Source organism: Taudactylus pleione, unplaced genomic scaffold (genome assembly GCF_031769625.1).
Source record: "Taudactylus pleione unplaced genomic scaffold, aTauple2 ptg001073l, whole genome shotgun sequence".
Taxonomy (NCBI): domain Eukaryota; kingdom Metazoa; phylum Chordata; class Amphibia; order Anura; family Myobatrachidae; genus Taudactylus; species Taudactylus pleione.
This window is the reverse complement of record NW_028285474.1, coordinates 305874-332031: the sequence shown is the minus strand read 5'-3', so window position 1 is coordinate 332031 and position 26158 is coordinate 305874. Positions and strand designations below refer to the sequence as shown.

The window sequence follows — 26158 nt, the reverse complement described above, 5'->3', positions numbered from 1 at the left end:
AAAAGGAACTGATGCAAATATCTACTCTGTCTCTAACCAAAGCTTATGGGACAAATAAGCATCGGCGCCTAACATTGAATTGCGTTTAAACCTTTGGGACAAGCGCACGTTAAATATAAGATCTAAAGCAGATTTCTATGCAAGCTATATACTAGGACTGCCAATGCTTAGTACAGCCGCTGCCCGTTTACACACATGGGGTTCTGGTGTGAGCATCCTCCTGCCCCGAGAGTCGTAGTTAGCGCCAGTTTCACTATGGGTCATGGCGCCACAAGATGGACGCCGAATCCTTTCCTCTGTCGCCCGTGTGACCAGGGACCAGTGCTTGTCGCTCTCACCAGTCCAGGCTGTGAAGGGTGCTGCTTACATGGCGGAATGTGAAATCTAAGTATTGGGGGCGCTAATTGGTAGATTGCAGTAGACTAGCAGCACGGCCTAATTAAGCTTGGCATTCATTAGGATACGCTTCCCTGAAGCTGGGAGCTGAGTGCGCCAAATCTGGCTCCCGAGGTGTAAGCTCTTGTGCAGGATTGAGAGAGAAAATTAGATTCCGTCACTGCCTTTTCCGCCATCTGCCCCAGTATTCCCTGCCCGCTGGCGTGCGGCTCAGGGCGTCCAGGAAAATGGGGACTGTGATAAAGAACTTTTTATGTTACGGACTACAGCAAAAAAGTTTAGACTATAATCCAGGAGCTTAAATGGAAAAAAATACCAAGAAATGTTTTTTTATTTTTATATATATATATATTTATTATTATTTTATTTTATTTTGACATATGATTTTATTTTGTAGTGGTTTATACGTTTCTTAGCAGCCGCCCTCATTCTTATTCCACTTATATATCATGGAATTATCTGCGCCGCGGTAACGATTCAAGTGAAAAAAAAAAATAATCGAGTGGACAAATTATTGTTAACGATTAATACAGAGGTTGAGCTTTGCAAGGGAAAGCGAAGCGTCTTATCCGGTAAGTGCGCGCCGTCATTTTGTATATGTCGTGAAAGCTGCCTCCGTGCGCTGTGATGGCCGTAGTGATTTATTTCTAACGTTCCCAGATGATTCAGTGTTATTAGCTCTTGTCCTGTTAGTGAGCGGCTTATGGCTTTCATGGTCGGTATCTGCAGGTATATCAGAGGCGTCATTTGATAGACTGCAACAGGCGTAGGAAACCGGCTTTCTACCCGCTGTGGAACTACACATACCAGCATGCCCTGTCTCAGTTTTAGTATCCCCTAACAGCAAAACTGTGGCAGGACATGCTGGAATGTGTAGTTCCACAAAGACTGGAATGCCGCACGTTGCCTACACCTGGACTACACAGAAACTCACTGCTAAAATGATCTGTAGGTGACGCCTGAGGCCGTGATTGTTTTTGTTTGAGGAGTAGGATTTTTTTTTAAATACTTAGCATAATCTTTGGGGTAACCCTCCTGCAAGTTTTACTAGCGTTTTTTTTAAGTCTGTGCTTTTCTGACATGTCTTTATATCATGGAGCTGAATTGTTTGTTTCCAATGCCCTTGCAGCAGCTGAATTCAGTGTAGAGAGCGCAAGGGAGGTCTGTCCTATACCTGGGCTATAAATAGCTATCAAGCTTTTCCTGATGATATAAATGTGTGGCTGAAAAGCAAAGAAGGGGTTCAGAACAGTAGGACAATGTAGAGTTTCAGGAGGTGATGTGCCCACCAGTATACGAGGGGCATGGTGGAAGGGGCAAACGTCCTTTTAAGTTGATATTTCAGGACAGTTTCCCTTTAATAAAATGCACGGTTCCCGCTCTAGATCATCTTGTCTCAGGCGCGGTGCTGCCGGCCAGATCTGTGAGCACGTGTGAGGAGATTGTGCGTCTTGCCCATACGTTACACCAACGCATCGTGTTCCCATCACCATCTGTCCGCCGGTTTCTAATGAATTGTGTCCCAGCTTTGATTTTGCAGAGACACTGAGTGCAGGCGGCTGTGAGATTGCAGAGCCGTAGATAGGTGCCTGGGTAGATCTCCCAGCACAGGTGTATAATACGTATCTCGCAGGCAGCGCAGGCTTCTAATGACCATATGTAGGATATATCTGTATTACAGCAGCCCGGACCCCTGTTGTTCATCATTAGCCGGGATGCTCCTGGGTTCTGTAGTTCAAGAAACAGGAGTATGTCACCCTGGGGAAGGTGTATGTAATGGTGCGTACACGCGGTACGATTAAAATGCACGTTATTAACGATATCGATAATTTTTTGATGCCTCCAACCCACCAACGGCCTGCAATGCGCAGGTACACATGGACGATAACGGTATCGTCCATCGTCCGTGCATGCAGGCCAACCTGGTCGATATGGAGCAGGTTACTATAGGGACCCGCGATCAACGGTGGTGTGCTGGATGATCGCTGACGGTCGACCCGTGTGTATGCACCATTAGAGAGAGAGAAAGTGGAGGTTGCCCATCGGCTTCTAACTATCTGTAATCTAGCACAGATGACATATGCTGATTAGTTGCTATGGGTAAATTCTCTTTTTTTTATCTCTGTAAGGGTTGATACATCCCCCCCCCCCCTTCCCTGTTCCTCAGATTACCCCTCATTGGTGGCTTCAGTGGTCACAGATCGCATAGCCGCGCTTCTGTTTGCCCTAGCTCTGTCCTCTGTGTGCAGTGGGTGGAATTAGTGTATTGCGGGGCTGGGCGGCCGGTCTGATGGAAGGGTGCAGCAATGTACTTAGATGGCACAGGAAGGGAGCAGTAATGTACTTAGATGGCACAGGAAGGGAGCTGTAATGTACTTAGATGGCACAGGAAGGGAGCAGTAATGTACTTAGATGGCACAGGAAGGGAGCTGTAATGTACTTAGATGGCACAGGAAGGGAGCAGTAATGTACTTAGATGGCACAGGAAGGGAGCAGTAATGTACTTAGATGGCACAGGAAGGGAGCTGTAATGTACTTAGATGGCACAGGAAGGGAGCAGTAATGTACTTAGATGGCACAGGAAGGGAGCAGTAATGTACTTAGATGGCACAGGAAGGGAGCAGTAATGTGCTTAGATGGCACAGGAAGGGAGCAGTAATGTACTTAGATGGCACAGGAAGGGAGCAGTAATGTACTTAGATGGCACAGGAAGGGAGCAGTAATGTGCTTAGATGGCACAGGAAGGGAGCAGTAATGTACTTAGATGGCACAGGAAGGGAGCAGTAATGTGCTTAGATGGCACAGGAAGGGAGCAGTAATGTGCTTAGATGGCACAGGAAGGGTATAGTAATGTGTTTAGATGGCACAGGAAGGGTATAGTAATGTGCTTAGATGGCACAGGAAGGGTGCAGTAATGTACTTAGATGGCACAGGAAGGGAGCTGTAATGTACTTGGATGGCACAGGAAGGGAGCAGTAATGTGCTTAGATTGCACAGGAAGGGAGCTGTAATGTACTTGGATGGCACAGGAAGGGAGCAGTAATGTGCTTAGATGGCACAGCAAGGGAGCAGTAATGTGCTTAGATGGCACAGCAAGGGAGCAGTAATGTGCTTAGATGGCACAGCAAGGGAGCAGTAATGTGCTTAGATGGCACAGCAAGGGAGCAGTAATGTGCTTAGATGGCACAGGAAGGGAGCAGTAATGTGCTTAGATGGCACAGGAAGGGAGCAGTAATGTGCTTAGATGGCACAGGAAGGGAGCAGTAATGTGCTTCGATGGCACAGGAAGGGAGCAGTAATGTGCTTCGATGGCACAGGAAGGGAGCAGTAATGTACTTAGATGGCACAGGAAGGGAGCAGTAATGTGCTTAGATGGCACCATTTGGTTATTGTGATGTGCTGAGGAGCGTAAGGCTGGTATAATATAAGCTATAATTAGTGTCTGCTGTTGATTTTCCTCATAGTCTGCTGTGCGGCTGGAATACACTGGGACAGTACTAAGGTGCATAGTAAATTAGAGAAGTACATCTTACATGTCAGGCCTGCTGGCCTGTAACCCCCGGGGAGATTTCTCCATGCTGCTGTATAACCAAGTGCAGGATCCCCCCCCACCGCTAGTCGCTTAGCGCCTGATTCAGATCTGGACCCAGTTTCGATGTCGCACGCAAACGGCCGATGTTTGCCATTCCTCCCAGTCACACAGCGCCCGCGCCCCGACCGTCTGCACACAGAGGCACAGCTCGGAATCGGACGCTCGGTCTCGGAATGTCAGTAGGCGTTCCTGGGAAGTAACCGATGCTGGCGGAGCTCAGTCGCCCAGGAGGCCATACTGGGACTGCGACCCTGCACCTGCCATGGGTCTGGTGCACGTTTCCATGGTGCGACACATGGTGGCGTCTAAATACGCACAATGGCGGAAATGCACGGCGCTGCAAGTGGGCGTCTCAGTTGTTTGAAAATCGGACGCGGCATTCGCATAGAGACGCAGATGTTCCCCAGCTCATCCATGCAATGATGTGGCGGAATGTCCCATCGCCAGCACCTCAGCAGATGGTTACCCAGCTTCCACCCTGGCCGCCTGCACTCCGGACCCACAATAGCACAACAGACATGACCAGCACATCCATGAGCAGTGCCGGCCTGGCAGCCTGTGTGCTCAGGTTTATTTCATACCTAAAGCCTCAATGGAGCTGCTCAGAAATCGAGGTATGGACCCAGGGACATTATTCAGAGTCGGTCGCGAGCGCCGATGTGCTCGTAACCGACTCGATGGTAAGGCCTGATAAACTGTCGCTCCAGAGCTTGCTATCAAAGTGGCGGCTGTCGATGTTGATCGACCGCTCACCCCTATTGGTAGGCGGGCCGGGGGGGGGGGGGGTGGTTTTCAAAACGGAGGCGTTCCTCCTACCGTTTTGTGGGCGGCCGCACTGACATCATCACTGATGTCAGTGGGGAACTTCCTGCTCCATCAGAGCGGGAAGCTCCCTGGGGCTTACGAGTGCCGAGACCCAACCTTAGGGTCTGGTCGTAAGTCGCGATGGTGATCACCATCACGACCATCAACCTGGTCGGTCGTTAAACCACCCACAGCTTAACGATCGACAAGGAGGCGGCCGTACAGGATGCAAGCGGCCGCCCTGATTCTGTGCGACCACTTCCATCTAACGACCGCCTCTGAATGAGGTCCCAGGACCTCTAATATATTGCTATAAGTATCTATGCCCGATGGTCAGATTGTCATTGGATTTGTAGGAAGGGGTGTAGGGGGTTAATCAGCTGGAATTCCTGACGGTTTATTGCTGCATTGTGTATTGTATAAGTGTCTACACAACTGGAACCCTTGTGTAAAAGGTTATTGGTGCTTACAGGGGCCTGAGAGTATAGTTCTCCCGCCGAGGGCTCCAGGCTTCTTCTAGATGCAGCCGGGAAACAAATCCAAAAGGTTCACATATTGCCGTAAGCTCTGGGTCTCCCAGGTCGGCACAATCTGTGGAGAGTTGGGGGGGGTCTCTGCCCTGATGGTATATTGGCCGATTTACAGGCTGCAGTAATGTTTGTGATCGCACACGGAGCATAGCAGCCATCGCTGTCCAGCCCAGGCCTCGATCAGGTCCGATGGTGTAAAATTTCAGCTTCACTTCGGTGTGGTCAGAATGGAAGAGATTTATCACTTGTGAAAGCAAAGATTTGAATTCCAGGCCTTGATCCGTTCTCCAACACCCAGATTCTACCTTGGATGTCAACATTATAAACTAGTATGTGTGTGTTTTGCGAGCGTCAGTTTTATCTGCTGCATCCTATTAATCACGCTCTACGGGGGCATAAAACTTGCAAAATAAACTAATGTTCTCCAACTCCTGAATCTTACCCCCCCGCGTTGTGTGTTTTTGTGGCTGGAAGGTGCAGTAACGAATGTCCGTTCACCACAGCGTCCCATCTCTGTCATTTCCCCGGGCTGGGAACGTACAGGGACTCGGGCAGAAACTGTCCGGCTGAACAAAGCTCATCTCTCGTTAATATCAAACATGGCCTCTGTCTATTTCCCAGAAGACCCTGTGCTTACGAGACCCTTCATCGTCCGCACGCTTAGTGGTTCTGCTCTGTAAATTCCTTCCCCCGGACAGTCAGGGTGGAAGTTGGTGAATGGCGCAAACTATGGAATATTAAATTTTTTTTTTTTAAACTAATGGGCAAATTTTTATCCTTACAAAAAAAAAATATTTGCACCAGATACCCCGGCCCTCGTTCAAATGCTGCGCTATTGCCGAGACTCCTAAACCTTGCTAATACCGGCTCTGCCATTTCCTTTATTATTTTTTATCTGCCGGCTCCCCGAGGCCTAATTATTACTCAGATTGTGTCACTAGAACCCAGTGTCCGGTATCCTGGAAGTTAATGTGGGTGGATTGTATAATGATTACATGTACCAGTCCAGACTTAGTGGAGGCAGAGATTGTTGTATCCTGCAGATAAGAGCAGGTCAGGACAACCTTGTTGTGACTCCAACTACAAGGCCCCAGAGAGCTTTGCCTGTTAGCTGGCAGGGTATGCTGGGATTTGTAGTTTCACAGCACCAGGAGAGCCACAGGCTGCCCGGTCTGCTATATTCCATCCCCTCACTGTCTTGTGTCGAGCCCAGCGCCCTGCGTCCACTTTCATAATGTAATCAGTAGTCAGCAAAGAGGTGCTGCAGCAGCTGCACACAAAGACGCAAGCCGGTTGTGGTGGGTATAATGATGACCCCCCCTTCCTCTCCTCCTACCGGTAACTTTAAGTCGGTGGGTAGTTGACACTTGCAGTTGGCCATTGGTTGAGTTTGCCAAGCTGCACCAGTAGGAATGGAAAACAGTCTGGATACCTCAGAAATGCGAGACAATGTAAGCCAACGCGTTCACACTTGGGATTTAGGGCCATATTCAATTAGAGGTGAAAAGCCTTTTTCGCCTGTTTTTTTTTTTTGAGAAAATTTAGCCTAAAAAAAAATTCACCAAATTCAATTCCAGGACAAATTCGCCTAAGCGGAAACAATTCTCCAAAAAAGATTCTCCAATCAATAGCTGGTGAAAAGAAATGCAAAATCTTTATTTTGGGGTGCAAACGTGGGGAAACGACTCCGATCCCTTGGGACAACCCCCCAAAGGACAAATCTGCAAAAAACCCCAAAAACCTAAGAACACCCCAAAAAAGACATGTCATTTTTAGGGTGAAAATGTAAAAAGTGGGGGGAGAAACATAAAAAGAAGCGAAATAGGCTTCTTGGGGGTCCCCAAGTATGGGTCAGGGGTATTTGGAATTGCAGGTGCTGTACATGCAGCAGGTGGATTTTTCATGTTTTTAAAAAGTTCACTTTAGAGACATATAAACATGCTTGCACCCATTTTCATGTACCCCAAATTTGACAGGACTCCTTATTTTCACCAAAAAATACAGCTTTATGCCATTCTTCACCACTTTTACCTAGACGCTAATAGCAAGCAATTTACACAACTTAAGTACGCAAATAGTCTTATTAGGTCTATGAGTACACATCTATAGTGATTCCCTATGTTATTAGGGCTATTAGTACACATCTATAGTGATTCCCTATGTTATTAGGACTATTAGTACACATCTATAGTGATTCCCTATGTTATTAGGACTATTAGTACACATCTATAGTGATTCCCTATGTTATTAGGACTATTAGTACACATCTATAGTGATTCCCTATGTTATTAGGACTATTAGTACACATAGTGATTCCCTATGTTATTAGGACTATTAGTACACATCTATAGTGATTCCCTATGTTATTAGGACTATTAGTACACATCTATAGTGATTCCCTATGTTATTAGGGCTATTAGTACACATCTATAGTGATTCCCTATGTTATTAGGACTATTAGTACACATCTATAGTGATTCCCTATGTTATTAGGACTATTAGTACACATCTATAGTGATTCCCTATGTTATTAGGGCTATTAGTACACATATATAGTGATTCCCTATGTTGTTAGGGCTATTAGTACACATCTATAGTGATTCCCTATGTTATTAGGGCTATTAGTACACATCTATAGTGATTCCCTATGTTATTAGGACTATTAGTACACATCTATAGTGATTCCCTATGTTATTAGGGCTATTAGTACACATCTATAGTGATTGCCTATGTTATTAGGACTATTAGTACACATCTATACTGATTCCCTATGTTATTAGGACTATTAGTACACATCTATACTGATTCCCTATGTTATTAGGACTATTAGTACACATCTATACTGATTCCCTATGTTATTAGGGCTATTAGTACACATCTATAGTGATTTCCTATGTTATTAGGACTATTAGTACACATCTATACTGATTCCCTATGTTATTAGGACTATTAGTACACATCTATAGTGATTCCCTATGTTATTAGGGCTATTAGTACACATCTATAGTGATTCCCTATGTTATTAGGGCTATTAGTACACATCTATACTGATTCCCTATGTTATTAGGACTATTAGTACACATCTATACTGATTTCCTATGTTATTAGGACTATTAGTACACATCTATAGTGATTCCCTATGTTATTAGGACTATTAGTACACATCTATACTGATTCCCTATGTTATTAGGACTATTAGTACACATCTATAGTGATACCCTATGTTATTAGGACTATTAGAACACATCTATAGTGATTCCCTATGTTATTAGGGCTATTAGTACACATCTATAGTGATTCCCTATGTTATTAGGACTATTAGTACACATCTATAGTGATTCCCTATGTTATTAGGGCTATTAGTACACATCTATACTGATTCCCTATGTTATTAGGACTATTAGTACACATCTATAGTGATTCCCTATGTTATTAGGGCTATTAGTACACATCTATAGTGATTCCCTATGTTATTAGGGCTATTAGTACACATCTATAGTGATTCCCTATGTTATTAGGACTATTAGTACACATCTATAGTGATTCCCTATGTTATTAGGGCTATTAGTACACATCTATACTGATTCCCTATGTTAATAGGACTATTAGTACACATCTATAGTGATTCCCTATGTTATTAGGGCTATTAGTACACATCTATAGTGATTCCCTATGTTATTAGGGCTATTAGTACACATCTATATTGATTCCCTATGTTATTAGGACTATTAGTACACATCTATAGTGATACCCTATGTTATTAGGACTATTAGTACACATCTATAGTGATTCCCTATGTTATTAAGGCTATTAGTACACATCTATAGTGATTCCCTATGTTATTAGGGCTATTAGTACACATCTATAGTGATTCCCTATGTTATTAGGGCTATTAGTACACATCTATAGTGATTCCCTATGTTATTAGGACTATTAGTACACATCTATAGTGATTCCCTATGTTATTAGGGCTATTAGTACACATCTAATCTGATTCCCTATGTTAATAGGACTATTAGTACACATCTATAGTGATTCCCTATGTTATTAGGGCTATTAGTACACATCTATATTGATTCCCTATGTTATTAGGACTATTAGTACACATCTATAGTGATACCCTATGTTATTAGGACTATTAGTACACATCTATAGTGATTCCCTGTGTTATTAGGGCTATTAGTACACATAGTGATTCCCTATGTTATTAGGGCTATTAGTACACATCTATAGTGATTCCCTATGTTATTAGGGCTATTAGTACACATCTATATACTGATTCCCTATGTTATTAGGACTATTAGTACACATCTATAGTGATTCCCTATGTTATTAGGGCTATTAGTACACATCTATAGTGATTCCCTATGTTATTAGGGCTATTAGTACACATCTATATACTGATTCCCTATGTTAGAGCATCTTTTTCTGGGGTACAGACTCATTTCTCCAATTCTTTCAGTACTTTTTGCCTGTTCCGCATTCGCCTATTTCCGTTTTCGCCTGTTTTGCACTTGAATTAGGCGAAAAGCGGGGACGAGCACGGAATAAATTCGCCTCTGAAACAGGCGAATGAAGCGAAAAGTCGGACCGGCGAAAACTTCGCCTCTAATTGAATTCCCCTGGTATCCTCACACATCTGACGTTGCCCAACATGTAGCAACTTTGTATAATTGCTGAGATGTTTCAGCGCCCGGCTGCGGACTTTGTATAGAGCAACGAACCACGCCGGGTTATTATAAAGCCGCCTAAATCTCTAAGCTGCCATATCTCAGCTGATCACTGCAGATGGGTCAGGACAGAGACTTCATTTACAGACCCAGCATCAGCAAACTATATCTTGCGGCTTTCTCATAGTTCACTTTATGTTAGCGCTATTATTGAGCGTTCATTAGAGCTCAGGGTTCCAGGTTATTTGAATAAAATCCTTTCTCCGGGGTAATATGATGTCTGTATGTGACCTGTCATGAGCCCAATTTGTGTCCGGCTCTCTACCAAAGCAAGTGTCGCGCTCTGCAGAGGTGACGGCAGCGGACGGTCAGGTCACAGTGCGCATTACAGCAAGACGTCAGGCTGTCTGGGCTCTCGGCTGCGTGGGCAGAGAAATAGGCATTAGGAACCCGAGGAAAGTAATAGGGAAAACAGTCTGATGCCCCATTCGCAGCGCGGCAAGGACCCGGGAAAACCCCAGGTCGCGTTGAATAGTTGGCCCGGGTTATGTGGCCCGGATCCACGACCCTGGTCATGACCAGGGCTTTTCCTGGGTCTGAGCCAGATACACTGCGGTCTGAAAGGGTCTTCCCGGGATACTCCACCTGGGTTATGATCAAGGGAACCTCATTGGTGCATCGGAAGTTTTCAATGACGTAGCAATGTGACGACTCTGTTCTGCAGGACAGACGCGGCCCAGTGTGGAAGGAAAAATACCTAAATTCCAAATTGTGGTGCAAATCGCCGTAACACGGGTTGAAACTGTGTTTATCATCCCGGATGGGATCCGGGATTAGTGTGTGAAATGGGCGGCCATCGTCATCCGTATCGGCACTTGCACCTCCCCCGTACTGGGTGCAAAAGAACTGTCCGATGCAGGCTCTCCTTAGCCATACGCTCGCCTCATTTTATAACGAAACTCTGTCTATGTGCCAGCAGCGCTCCCATGGAACGGTTGTCTTGAGTGCACTCATGGGGAAGCCGCCTAGATGACCGGCCACCCAGACTGTTGGAACCTGCTAGATGCATCTACTGTTTTACCTGCGAGCTCTCAGAATCGGGCCCTGTACCTGAGAGGTATCTATTTATCTGGATGCCAAAATGTCCACTCAGATATTGAGCAGCCCGGGGGTTGCAGAGTTTATCCCTGAACTATCGCGATGCTGATCTGACCCGGACGGTTCTCGTGCACGTTGGTGGGTCATCTTATGGCTGCAATCCACCCCTACTGGGAGCTTCATTATTTTAAAGTTGGTGGCTAAGGATGCTGGGTAAAATCTCACATATAAATATGGCAGTGTGCAGTGAGCAACTTCGCGATTTTCCTTAGTAAACAAACCACTTCTCGAAGATCAGACGAGACACACGGTTCATCCTCCGCTGTAACATTACAATATGTATCGTTTGCCGTGTTGTGCTGCTTTAAATGTATTATTAGACAACATTGTTACTGAAGGAGTAATAGATTCTGGGAGAGCACATTCAGCTCAGGAGGTATCTGTGATTTACGTACACTTGGCAATTACAGGTTCTCAAACTCGGTCCTCAGGACACCAAACAGTGCATGTTTTCCAGGTCTCCTCACTGAATCAAGTGACATAATTAGCTCCACCTGTGGACCTTTTAAAATGTGTCAGTGAGTAATGACTACACCTGTGCCCCTGCTGTGTGACCTGCAAAACGTGACCTGTGTGGGGTCCTGAGGACCGAGTTTGAGAACTTCTGGTCTAGAAGATGCATCATTGTGTCACAGTATATAATATTGGGCTGCACACCGGCTGTAAATTATATTAGAAGCAGCCAAGGTGTTACATTACCATAGAAAGCCACAATAAAGGCCATAAATTGTGTATTTGCACACAGCCTATAGACGTCCATGGTGGCCTCTGCTGGCCATTAATAATTACAGTGGTGGATGTTATATTCCTTATAATGGCCACATTTTCCTAATGAACCTTGCAGCGATGATGTTGGAACGCGACAGCTATCAGCGGTGACACCAGAACTGTATATACGGTAATATTGCATCCTTAGTGTTCAGGTTACATTAGCTTGCACACCTATCGCTGACCTGCAGAGCTTGCAGTCTAATACTGACATGCAGGATGCTGGGCACACTGCCGGTTATAGAATTCAGTGTTTCTGCTATTTAGCGTCTGACAAGACGACTGAGCCCCAAGGAGGACACGAATGATGTCTCTAATTTTAGGATCTTCCCGGAGGCGTCTTTTTTTTTTTCTTTTAGGCACGGGCGGACTGTTATTGACTCTCCCACGTTGTTCCTGCGCATTTACAGGATTTGACACTTGGCGTGTGATTCATGACAAAGCAATGACTCGTGCTCCAACAGGGTCTGCCCGAGGCCTTCGCTACTGAGCTGCCAAGTGCTAGGCCTGAGCCTGCGAGCGCTGTGCGGCAATAACTCCGGGAGAAAGCTGCTGACTAACAGCCAGGAATGGGGCCGCCACATGTGTGAGGTTAATGAAAGCTGAGAATACTGCAACACCCCCCCCCCCCTCTCCCCTCTCCATCTCCCTCCAGTGTGTGTAGGCCGCAGCAGCAGCCTGTGCTAGAGTTTACCTTACAGGGGGACATCTGCAGTGTGCCATGGTGCAATGTGCTGCAAGCCCCTCTAGCAGGTAGATAAAGGAGCGTGCGGTCATCGCTCCGTCGCTCAAATGCTTGGAGGATCCTATTGTAGAGGAGGGGGCCGAGCGTCTTCACGCTGTGCAGGACACACAGACTGTATGAAGGGTTTTGTCCACCTTCAGGTGACCTTCATTTATGGGCCTGGGCGTGCTGTCCTGCAATCTTTACTTCATTCATTTATTTTAGCTGTATGGGTTTGTTCCGTGCTTTTCAGTCTGGAATTTATACGATCAGGCGGAAAATACTTCTAAGTCAATAAAACTGCAACTTATAAACCACCAATAATGGTCAGTTCTGGTGGCACAGATATAAAATGCGTTCCGATGAAGGGCATCTCCCCATACAGATGTCTCCTCACCATCCAGAGATAAGGGCGCAGCCGTCGCCATTTTGTTAAAGCCCCTCTTGGCGTTTGAATCTGTACTGTGCATCACATGATCAATCCTGATGAAATCTCTTTAAGTAGCTGCAGTAACTTGTGACTGGTGCAGTGATTGGCCGGATTATCGATGACTTGGGCGTAAACTTATAATTTATTCAGCCGTTTGGGCATAGACAGGACCCTCTGACCTGAAGATTTCGCTATGGAGAGGATTCATTTATAGCTGATGTAAATCTTTCCTGCCCCTTTAGAACACCTATTGGCTCTTAGATTTGACCGGTTGTCCACCCCCAGAGATTGAACATTATAAATGTATGGAAGCTTTTAGTTATATTGCTGGGATGCGAGAAAGCCTCACAATTGTGCAGCAGTTACGGGTCTGGGAATTGTCCGCGCTCAGGCTGTGCGTGATTGGGCTGTACAAGCAGAGCACGCGCGTTCTTAATAGTGCTGCACACGAGTGGTCACAGAAGTAACGCCTCTCGGTAATTAATCATTATGTTACGCCCGTGTGACACCCACCATCCCGCGTATTCCTGAATGTTTGTAGCGTTCAGAAATCCATTCACCATATAATTGGCTTCCGTCATCTGATCCAGCCATCTCCTTAAACATGTCGCTGCTGTAATTGCATTGGAATGGAGGCTGATTTTATAGGACATAACTATTGATCTATGCTTATTAAATATAAATGAACATGGCAATGTGTATCGTCCCCCCCTTTACTGCCGTCAGGCTAGCGTTACAGGGAGGGTGGCGTTATACAGAGGGCAGCGTATGGTGGTGCACATCTGAATGTGTCTTGTTGATTTGTTTTCTTTTTAGAATAAGCCTCTTATTACGTCTGTCGGCCCGGCCAAAGAAGCCTGTATTCTGTAACCTATTACGTCAGCCTTACGGGAAATATCGCTATGTTTTGAACTGAATCACAATTTATAACCTGCTTGATTTAAACTAAAATGCTACATTCGCGACCTGATATTCCCTGTTTGTCTTGGGACATTTAGATCGTCTCCAGGCCAGAAAAACGTGCTCTACCGTTGATCTCGCAGTCACATAGCTGTGCATGGTATAGGGAATGGCCGTTTTCCTGACACACAACTGGTCCTTCCGCAGTCACAGAGCTGCGTTCGTTGCTATCAAAGCTGATGCTCTTCTCGCGCCGCACCGTTTCCCAGTAACTGCTGCACAGGAGCTTCATAGCGCACAAAACCGCTAAACTGCTAACAGAGGCCGGTAGTGGTTAAATGGAAAATGCGTGACTGTAACAGCTGCAAATCTACGAGTAAGGTTCTCTGGACTGTGTGACCCCGAGATGAAACCGGGGCGGGCTAGATTCGCACCATAAGCAATGTAAATAACAGACCGGGCGTTCAGTAACACAGGGGAAGCGCTTTTCTGCCGAGGGCCATTTTGATATATATAACATTATTTGCGGTGCCCGGCACAGGCCACGCCCCTCCGTGTGATGTCACACGGGGGTGGGGCCACAATCACTAGTGATTACAGCAATGCCTGGAGCATCCTGAGGATGCTCCAGGGAGCTGTGTGACCGTCTGAAGCGTCCTAAGGATGCTCCAGGAGGCCCTGCTGCTTAGATTCTGGCTGCAGGGCGCCATTCTAGGTACGCTGCTAGCCAGATGAGGCGAGCAGAAAAAAGCTCTGAGGGCCAGACCAAATGATTCTGAGGGTCTTATACGGCCCCTGGGCCTGAGGTTCTCCATCCCTGCTTTAGAGGAAGGATAGAGATAGCGTTACCCTGATCAATGGAGGTCGTGTCCCACCCAAACATCACTTAACCTTTATTAAACACCTTTATATATAATATATTTATGCTTTATATGGTGTCACAAAGTGTCTGTAACACTGAGCATGGGAATAGCAATCAGACAGTGAGACTTCTATACAGCGGAGTGACAGACAGTAACTGGGAAGGGCGGACAGTAATCAGGGCTGCTGAGTGATTGGGATGGGGGGGATGCACTGGAGACAGGGATAGTGCTGGGTGAGAACTGAGAGCGATGAGGGTCCTGCTCGCGCTGGAGCTTACAGTCTAGGAAAGTATGTGACGGTAGCTGGGTAAAATTGGTAGATGAAATGGGGAGAGAGGACAGAGAGTGAGGATTGTGAGGAGGGATAATGGGAGTTCTCAGGGTACGTTTGAAGCCCCGTAGGTTGATATAGACTAGAGTCTCACATTGTGGAGGAGTGATGGAGCAGTGTAAGAAATAGATATATTTGTATTTTCTTCTTCAGGGTCCATAGGGTCCACAGGATCTACCTTGGGGGTATGTAGCTGGAGTGATCCATTGCACCAAACAGCTTACAGCTTTGAAGCTCCCAGCATTCACATTTATTGTATTTTATTCTATCTGTTAATTTAATTGATCACCCTCACATAGAGGCAGCAGGGAGAGGGTTAATTTCCCTTACTCTGTGCCAGCCTGGCGGGGTGCCTGTAACCCCTTCCCTGCGGAGGCCTGGCAGTGCCGGGCAGGTATGGCCTGGCTCGCAGTGTATATACAGCCAGAGGAATGTTTCCAGCCAGCGGTTAGCGCAGGCATTCCTGCCATTCCTCCAGCTGAGAGGGGGGATTGTCTTCCCCCCTCCCCGGGATGCGTCACAATACGGTGTTATAATGACCTGCTAATTGTGCTAATGATTCCTCCTTCACACAGACACACAAAGCGGCTGCAGCTGCCTCATCAGGGCCACTTCTCACCGGCGTTGCGCTATAGAGCATCTCGCAATCAGCCAATGGCGCTCAGCCTTTCAGCGTCGTGCTGCCATTAACCCTTACAGCAAGGCTGGGCCTAACAGCTGACATGCGTCTCCCAGCCCTCTGGCTCTAACTATCCGCCCTAAGCGGGGAAAGGTGACAGAAAAATCGTCTTTTCCTGTCCTCTCTGCAAATCCTTCAGCAGGAAGCCGTCCCCAGACAGGATGAATCTTCCTCAGGCCTGGACAGCTGTTCTCCATGTCTCGTGCTGCTGCTGCCTCAGGGCGTCGGTGATTGTCGCCCCGGCACTGCGGGCACTTTTGCATCATCAGACGATGATTTTATGAGGAAAGGGTGTTACAGAATCCTACTTCTGGTTATATATAGGGGAAACCTACACCAGTCATTTCTCTGGAGATTTCTGCTTATTGATCCCAGTGGGGCGGCCATGTTGCCTGCTCTTCTGGTGGAAAAGGAAAGGTTAGCCGTAGGCTGCATTAGAACTGGCCAAGCCGCCGTGGAAATGTAAATTACTGTTCTTCTCCTCAATGGCGTTATATAGAAGTGGTACTGTGCATCTAAGTGCAGAAAAAAGATTGTATTATGAGACGTACTTTGTATATAGGCACAGATTAAGAGACAATGGGGCTGATTCACTACAGATCGCTATTGCGATCGCAGCTGCGATTAGGCACGTAAGTCTGCTGCAAAAATATGCTAATAACTGCAATCGCAAAGCCAGCGTAGACACGCCCAAAGCCAGCGTAGACACGCCCAAAGCCAGCGTAGACACGCCCAAAGCCAGCATAGACATGCCCAAAGCCAGCATAGACACGCCCACTACTGCTTTCGCACATCCGTAATACCTTGCAATTTTGCGTATACATTGGTACCATCGAGTAACATCGGCCCCTCACACACAATTACAACAGGTCTGACCTTACTCAGGAATTGCTAACCTCGTCGCACGCAGTAAATACACGAGCTGTCGCAGTGGGTCATTTATGCACGCCCATGCAACAGCGTTCAAATGGACAGGCACGCCTGCGTTTCTCCAACCACTCGTCACCACCCCGCAAACGCTGACCTGGCATCACTCACTCTGCGATGGATTTGTACCTGCGTAGGCGATAGCAGGGTAACTCGCACACGCGCACTGAGATGTATTATGAGACATACACCTTGTATACATGCACAGAATGGTGCAGGATGTACTGTGCATCACACAGAGCGTATTATGAGACGTACAGTATAAGCACAGAATGGGAGACGATGTACCGTGCAGCTGTTTGTGCATATAGAATAAGCACACATAGAAAGAATTACACCCATATACATACAGAGCAATGTCAGTGGCACTGTGCACAAGTACAGGTACTGAGAATTACAGTAAGGAACAAGAAGTTGTGCTGTGTACATATCTATACCTATAGGGTAGGAGTTGCATAGAGCACAGTAATAATGTGACTATGTTGGAGCCAGATAAAGCTATGAAGATATAATACTGATAAGAGCAGCATTGGCAGGGCCTTAGTACAGGTTTGTCCCCCCCAGTTATCTGTATGTGATATAAGATACATAGGGATCTAGTTACTAAGCAGTGTTAGGAGACAGAGTGAAAAGTGATAAGGTACCAGCCAATCGGCTCCTAACTGTCATCTCACAGGCTGTGTTTGAAAAATGACAGTTGGGAGCTGATTGGCTGGCACCTTATCACATTTCACTCTGTCTCCTAACACTGCTTAGTAAATAGACCCCCTAGACCTAGGGCGTGATTAACAGCTGCACACTAACTGCGCACATTGCCGATATTCATGCAGACCGATATTGGAAGTACTGCACTTGAGTCCCAATGGTCACCGCTGGGATACGCAAAGTGAATTTGGATACTGAGAGGCAATTTCTATGGGTGTATTTTGGGTGGTAACGGGGGGGTGGCTAGCCAGACACGGGCGTGTCGTATCGTCAAAGGACGCATTCGCACTGACATAGACGCCCAATGTTCCGATGGAGATTCTGCTCCTCCGTAGCGCTGGTTCAGTCTTAGATGGTGCGTCTTAATACACACAGCGGCGGAGTGGCGCCGCAGCCGAGGGAGCCCATCGGCCGTGCCCTTTGACTAAATGCGGTTGCGTCCCGCTGCTGAACCAGTGTGACATACAGTGCTGACGTCTTCTGCTCTCTGCTGCCACCTCTGGTGTAGAGGATCAATGACGTCACCCGTATAATGACTGAACGTACTTCTCAGTGCACCCATTAGGTTGGGTTATAGCGAGATGTGTTGGACAGAACCTAAGAACCCTTCATCTACAAGAGCCTGCATAGTATAACAGGATGTATACTCACAGCTAGTTTATTAGAACCATCATTATCCCCCAGAATGAATCAGGGGAAGATTAAACCTAAAGTGAGATCCAGGATAAAGTGATACCAGTCCCCCTTCAATCTCTACACTAGTGGGGCGTAACTGGGCTGTAAAGGGGCCGCGTCACGTAAGTGACGTTCAGAGAGGGCGCCTAGACAGAATTGCGGTGTCGTGCGGAAGCCTAAATACGCAACAGGTACAGGGCTGGTATAAGTGCGTAACCAAACGCACGGATTCGGATGGTCTGGACGCAAAGATGGTTACAACTCGGCATGCCGCAGAATATACGCATTTAGGACCTGATTCAGAGCCGCTCGCAAATAGCGAGCGCTCGCTCTGATCAGGGCGGCCGCTTTGTATTATAAAACCCGGCCTCCTGGCCGCTCGCTAAGCTGTGGGTGACCACCCACAGCTTTAGCGAGCGGCCAGGTGATGATCCCGACCATCGGGCTTGCGACGAGATTCTTGTGGTAGGGTCTCGTCTGCCGCAAGCCCCAGTGAGCTTCCTGTGATGTCAGTAGGGCCGCCCACAAACTCCTCCATTTGTCCAGCCCCCCACCCCGTCTACAAAACTGGGCGAGCTGTTGTTCAACATCGACAGCCACCCCGTTTGTAGCTAGCCCCGGAGCGAGAGAATTTCTCTCTCGCCCTAGGGCTTGCGCACGCCGCGCGTTCGCAATGCCCCACCATCGACCCGCTTGCGAGCGGGTCTGAATCAGGCCCTTAATCCCGTCTGCGCAATTCAGGAACAATTGCGGCTGACAACATCATCCCCCCTTAGTGTGTGCAAGTAGAGGAGAGCGTTCCCGCGGCCGCCATTGCAGGATACTTGGTTATAATCACAGTCGTACGACAGACGCACAGACCCGTGTTCTTCCGATAGCTCATCCTCATATACGTGATGAGTGGTATATGTGTGGCTGCATTACTAGGCCGGCGTGAGACAGTGTCCTGTGTATGGAGAGTGTTATCTGCTGCGTCTCCTCACTCCTCACCCCGCATGAACCTGTGCTTTGTTCCTACATCTCCATCTGTCGGGGACATTATGTATTCTGTCTGTATCCCGGCATGTTTAATCTCGCCAGCACGCTTTCCTCCTCCTGTCCCGCCCAGCATTCAGCCCCCAGACTGATAGGGGGGGATATATATTGTCCTGTGGTCTGGGCAGCCCCTGGGAATCTGTCTTCCGTACTTTCAGATGCGCCTGTATAAAGGGTAATCCTGACGGGGCGCTGAGTTATGGCGCCGAGGTTCATACAAATGAATGTCACCCACTGTTGCTTCCTCTGATAGATGAGGCAGTACGTTATCTCCTCCTGCAGCATCTCCAAGGGAGAGACTTGACTTTATCGCAGCGGGCGGAGCTTCCAGCTTTCCCGCACTTCAGAAATGCCACTGGCCTGAATGTTAGCGCTAGTTCCCTCTAGTTGCCCAGGAACAATATGGCCGCAGTCTCGTGTCTGCTGTAGCTGTTGTATTTATTGTTGATTTCTCACACTGTGACTGACTCCAGAATGAGTCCTGATACGATGACTATTAATCTTCTAGGGCTAGGATCCCCAGCGCTGGCCCTTCCAGGTGATTCCAAACTACATATTCCCTCTTTTTATACTTTATTTCTCTGCTGCTTACAAACTGTGCTGGTGACAATATTTATGAGACTGCAGCCTATCCATTCACTAGGAACCAGTGACATCACTGAGAGTGCAGCCTATCCATTCACTAGGAACCAGTGACATCACTGAGAGTGCAGCCTATCCATTCACTAGGAACCAGTGACATCACTGAGAGTGCAGCCTATCCATTCACTAGGAACCAGTGACATCACTGAGAGTGCAGCCTATCCATTCACTAGGAACCAGTGACATCACTGAGAGTGCAGCCTATCCATTCACTAGGAACCAGTGACATCACAGAGTACATCCTATCCATTCACTAGGAACCAGTGACGTCACTGAGAGTGCAGCCTATCCATTCACTAAGAACCAGTGACATCACAGAGTACATCCTATCCATTCACTAGGAACCAGTGACGTCACTGAGAGTGCAGCCTATCCATTCACTAGGAACCAGTGACATCACAGAGTACATCCTATCCATTCACTAGGAACCAGTGACATCACAGAGTACATCCTATCCATTCACTAGGAACCAGTGACGTCACTGAGAGTGCAGCCTATCCATTCACTAGGAACCAGTGACATCACAGAGTACATCCTATCCATTCACTAAGAACCAGTGACATCACTGAGAGTGCAGCCTATCCATTCACTAGGAACCAGTGACATCACTGAGAGTGCAGCCTATCCATTCACTAGGAACCAGTGACATCACTGAGAGTGCAGCCTATCCATTCACTAGGAACCAGTGACATCACTGAGAGTGCAGCCTATCCATTCACTAGGAACCAGTGACATCACTGAGAGTGCAGCCTATCCATTCACTAGGAACCAGTGACATCACTGAGAGTGCAGCCTATCCATTCACTAGGAACCAGTGACATCACAGAGTACATCCTATCCATTCACTAGGAACCAGTGACGTCACTGAGAGTGCAGCCTATCCATTCACTAAGAACCAGTGACATCACAGAGTACATCCTATCCATTCACTAGGAACCAGTGACATCACAGAGTACATCCTATCCATTCACTAGGAACCAGTGACGTCACTGAGAGTGCAGCCTATCCATTCACTAGGAACCAGTGACATCACAGAGTACATCCTATCCATTCACTAGGAACCAGTGACATCACAGAGTACATCCTATCCATTCACTAGGAACCAGTGACGTCACTGAGAGTGCAGCCTATCCATTCACTAGGAACCAGTGACATCACAGAGTACATCCTATCCATTCACTAAGAACCAGTGACATCACTGAGAGTGCAGCCTATCCATTCACTAGGAACCAGTGACATCACTGAGAGTGCAGCCTATCCATTCACTAGGAACCAGTGACATCACTGAGAGTGCAGCCTATCCATTCACTAGGAACCAGTGACATCACTGAGAGTGCAGCCTATCCATTCACTAGGAACCAGTGACATCACTGAGAGTGCAGCCTATCCATTCACTAGGAACCAGTGACATCACAGAGTACATCCTATCCATTCACTAGGAACCAGTGACGTCACTGAGAGTGCAGCCTATCCTTTCACTAAGAACCAGTGACATCACAGAGTACATCCTATCCATTCACTAGGAACCAGTGACATCACAGAGTACATCCTATCCATTCACTAGGAACCAGTGACGTCACTGAGAGTGCAGCCTATCCATTCACTAGGAACCAGTGACATCACAGAGTACATCCTATCCATTCACTAGGAACCAGTGACATCACTGAGAGTGCAGCCTATCCATTCACTAGGAACTAGTGACATCACAGAGTACATCCTATCCATTCACTAGGAACCAGTGACATCACAGAGTACATCCTATCCATTCACTAGGAACCAGTGACGTCACTGAGAGTGCAGCCTATCCATTCACTAGGAACCAGTGACATCACAGAGTACATCCTATCCATTCACTAAGAACCAGTGACATCACAGAGTACATCCTATCCATTCACTAAGAACCAGTGACATCACAGAGTACATCCTATCCATTCACTAGGAACCAGTGACATCACAGAGTACATCCTATCCATTCACTAGGAACCAGTGACATCACAGAGTACATCCTATCCATTCACTAGGAACCAGTGACGTCACTGAGAATGCAGCCTATCCATTCACTAGGAACCAGTGACGTCACAGAGTACATCCTATCCATTCACTAGGAACTAGTGACGTCACTGAGAGTGCAGCCTATCCATTCACTAGGAACCAGTGACATCACTGAGAGTGCAGCCTATCCATTCACTAGGAACCAGTGACATCACTGAGAGTGCCGCCTATCCATCCACTAGGAGCCAGTGACATCACTGAGAGTGCCGCCTATCCATTCACTAGGGACCAGTAACATCACTGAGAATGCAGCCTATCCATTCACTAGGGACCAGTGACATCACTGAGAGTGCAGCCTGTCCATTCACTAGGAACCAGTGACGTCACTGAGAGTGTAGCCTATCCATTCACTAGGGACCAGTGACATCACTGAGAGTGCAGCCTATCCATTCACTAGGAACCAGTGACCTCACAGAGTACATCCTATCCATTCACTAGGAACCAGTGACATCACAGAGTACATCCTATCGATTCACTAGGAACCAGTGACGTCACTGAGAGTGTAGCCTATCCATTCACTAGGGACCAGTGATATCACTGAGAATGTAGCCTATCCATTCACTAGGGACCAGTGACATCACTGAGAATGCAGCCTTATCCATTCACTAGGGACCAGTGACATCACTGAGAATGCAGCCTATCCATTCACTAGGGACCAGTGACATCACTGAGAATGCAGCCTATCCATTCACTAGGGACCAGTGACATCACTGAGAATGCAGCCTATTACTGTCATCACTTTTTCTTTGCCTTTAATTCCTGTTGTATTGATTTATCAATATGAGTCCAGCTAATACAATGGTTGCCTCAACCTCAGTAGTGCAGCGCCCCCAGTGGCCAGACTATGAATAATTTAATGTAATATTGCATATAAAGTTGTTTCTTTTCCTTGTTTTTCAAATTCTTAAAATAAAAATAAAGGGTGAATTGTCACATAGTGTATCATGTTTTAATTGACTTTTGATGCTTATTTTCTTTTGCGCCTTCTCCGATTTAATGTTTCTGTGCTGTGTTTCCAGCATCTACAAATGACCATCCAGGCTCAGCAGGATGAGCTGCGGATTCAGCGCGACCTCAACCAGCTCTTCCAGAGGGACAGTGGAGGACGCTGCAAGGATGCCTTCACCGGCGAGTTCACCGAGGAGAACTTCCGCCTGCTGCACGCGGAGCATGATCGCCAAGCCAAGGAGCTCTTCCTGTTGCGCAAGACACTAGAGGAAATGGAGTTACGTATCGAGACTCAGAAACAAACGCTAAACGCCAGAGATGAGTCCATCAAGAAGCTGCTGGAGATGTTGCAGAGTAAGGGCATCTCATCGAAGGTCATGGACGAAGACCACGAGAGGACGCGGAGGTTGGCGGAAGCCGAGATGCACGTCCATCACCTAGATAGCCTCCTGGAGCAGAAGGAGAAGGAGAACAACATGCTGAGAGAGGTAATTACCAACAGGTCCGCAGGCCAAGGGGAGTCTGGAGGGTCTGCTAGGTGCTACGTAGGCCAAGGGGAGCCTGGAGGGTCTGCTAGGTGCTACATAGGCCAAGGGGAGCCTGGAGGGTCTGCTAGGTGCTACGCAGGCCAAGGGGAGCCTGGAAGGTATGCTAGGAGCTACGCAGGCCAAGGGGAGCCTGGAGGGTATGCTAGGAGCTACGCAAGCCAAGGGGAGCCTGGAGGGTCTGCTAGGTGCTACGCAGGCCAAGGGGAGCCTGGAGGGTCTGCTAGATACGCAGGCCAAGGGCAGCCTCCAGGGTCTGCTTGGTGCTACATAGACCAAGGGGAGCCTGGAGGGTATGCTAGGAGCTACGCAGGCCAAGGGGAGCCTGGAGGGTCTGCTAGGAGCTACGCAAGCCAAGGGGAGCCTGGAGGGTCTGCTAGGTGCTACGCAGACCAAGGGGAGCCTGGAGGGTCTGCTAGGTGCTACGCAGGCCATGGGGAACCTGCAGGGTCTGCTAGGTGGTACGCAGGCCACGGAGAGCCGGGAGGGTCTGCTAGGTGCTACGCAAGGCCAAGGGGAGCCAAGAGGGTCTGTTATGTGTTACCTAGGCCAGCAGAAGTCAGATTAAACTTATACAAGCAGGAATATAAATGGACTTAAAGGCGATATCTTAGTCCTACTGTTCATGCCGACAGGTAAAACAGCAGAGTTTAAATGTTAATGATTGAATTGTTTGTGTGATTATTATTTAGTGGTACCCTGGTATTTAGTGTTTTTAGATAGTAGAGTGTAATAGATTATGTTTTCCCCACTCCGTTACATATAGACCGTGTCCTACGGGCATCTGAGACACGTCAGTGAGATAAAATGTAATTCAGTTAACCTGCTGTGATGCCAGTGGCCTTGACGTCCACCAATCCACATAGCACATTTCTGCAGAGCATGTCTGCAAGTCTGTCACTCCCTCTCTGCTGACTCAGTAGCGCACATCCCTTTTAGCGAGGAAATTCTTAGCCTTCTTGGTATTTATTAAACATGTACATGCCAAATAGTGATGGCTTTTCGAAAGTGGCGTCGTTCAGACGTTAGGCGGCTGGGTCACTGGGGGATGGTCACTGCTTGCATTAGGTCAGGTTGCAGGCAGTGTAGAGGTTAATGGACTCCTGTCTCCGCAGCCCCGCTCCCCCGGGATACAGAGTACTTCCCTGTTCCCATGGAGACGGTTGCCGTGCCGACAGTGGGTGTCAGATAAATGCTTTTCTCTGTAGCTGTAAATAGTCTTTTGCAGGCAGACGGTGAGGCCGGAGAGAGGTGTAGCTCGTGCTGCGTGCTGTCATCTGCTCCTCTCACTCCTGACCTGCATCCGCCTATTCTGCTAACCTGCAATTTCCAAATATAAAGTAACGCACTGATACATGGCAGGACATAAAACAATAGGCTACTGTCTCCCACTAATGGAGGAGGTCTTGTGTTCTCTCACCTGTATTAGTCAGCATCAGGGGATGTCTAATTTCGCTGAACCCTTTATCAATTTTGTCCACCACATATGGGGGGGAGGGATGCACTAAGCTTTGGAGAGAGATTAAGTACCAACCAATCGGCTCCTAACTGTCAGTTTACAGGCTGTATTTGAAAAATTATAGGAGCTGATTGATTGGTACTTAATCTCTCTCCACTTTACCACACTCCAAGGATTAGTACATCTATAAAGAGAAGCCTATTATGTGTCCCCAAGTACCATGAAAATGTCCTTCAGGGGGGGAGGGTATTGAATTGGCGTGGACAGTGATGGCCGCTGCGTGAGTTGTCCCTCCCTGGTGCCTGAACTTAACCTCCCCCCCCCCTCCCGGCCTTCCCTAGTACCCAAACCTAGCCTCCCTGCACCCTGAACCTATCTCTCCCCTAGTGCCTAACCCCATTCCGGCGCCAGGTATTCTAAGCGCCAGGCACTGCATATGTTACGTTATAATCCTGACATTGATACTGATGTTACCACGTGAATTATCTGCATTCAGACCTGAGTTTGGCATCGGTTCACCTGACCCCTGGGCTATAGACATGAACACGGGACTGCCATCTAGTGGACAAGATCGGGACTTCACATTATAATAACAATGTGACATCATTAAAGGATCTTTTAGGGCTGTATTTTGATACTAAAAGTAGGATGGGTGCCATTGAGATTTGATGCATGTACAATATAAATTTTATATCCAAAGTCCATTCTAAGGCTATATAATGATCAGTCATTTGCCGATTTGTTGATAATAGAAGTCCTATCAGACTATATAATAAAGCACTCGTACAGCTAATTAGAAAATCAAATAAAAAATTATGAAAAAAACATGATAAATTGTTAAACAATGCGGGTAGCCCGCTACACAAAGATAGGGTAGGCAGCTTACAAAACTGTACACAAAGATAGGGTAGGCAGCTTACAAAACTGTACACAAAGATAGGGTAGGCAGCTTACAAAACTGTACACAAAGATAGGGTAGGCAGCTTACAAAACTGTACACAAAGATAGGGTAGGCAGCTTACAATACTGTACACAAAGATAGGGTAGACAGCTTACAAAACTGTACACAAAGATAGAGTAGGCAGCTTACAAAACTGTACACAAAGATAGGTTAGGCAGCTTACAAAACTGTACCCAAAGATAGGGTAGGCAGCTTACAATACTGTACACAAAGGTAGAGTAGGCAGCTTGCAAAACTGTACCCAAAGATAGGGTAGGCAGCTTACAATACTGTACACAAAGGTAGAGTAGGCAGCTTACAAAACTGTACACAGATAGGGTAGGCAGCTTACAAAACTACACAAAGATAGGGTAGGCAGCTTACA

The 26158-nt window shown here is 47.1% G+C and overlaps 1 protein-coding gene across 14 annotated transcripts in view; it reads left to right on the top strand.

The window, feature by feature from the left end:
• LOC148453881 (ELKS/Rab6-interacting/CAST family member 1) overlaps nt 1–26158 on the top strand; it is a 137872-nt gene that overhangs the window by 7283 nt on the left and 104431 nt on the right. For all 14 annotated transcript variants that reach the window (XM_088461579.1, XM_088461577.1, XM_088461576.1 and 11 more), the window contains exon 2: nt 22901–23317. In XM_088461579.1, the coding sequence (XP_088317705.1) occupies nt 22901–23317 (417 nt within the window). The remainder of the gene's footprint in view (nt 1–22900; nt 23318–26158) is intronic.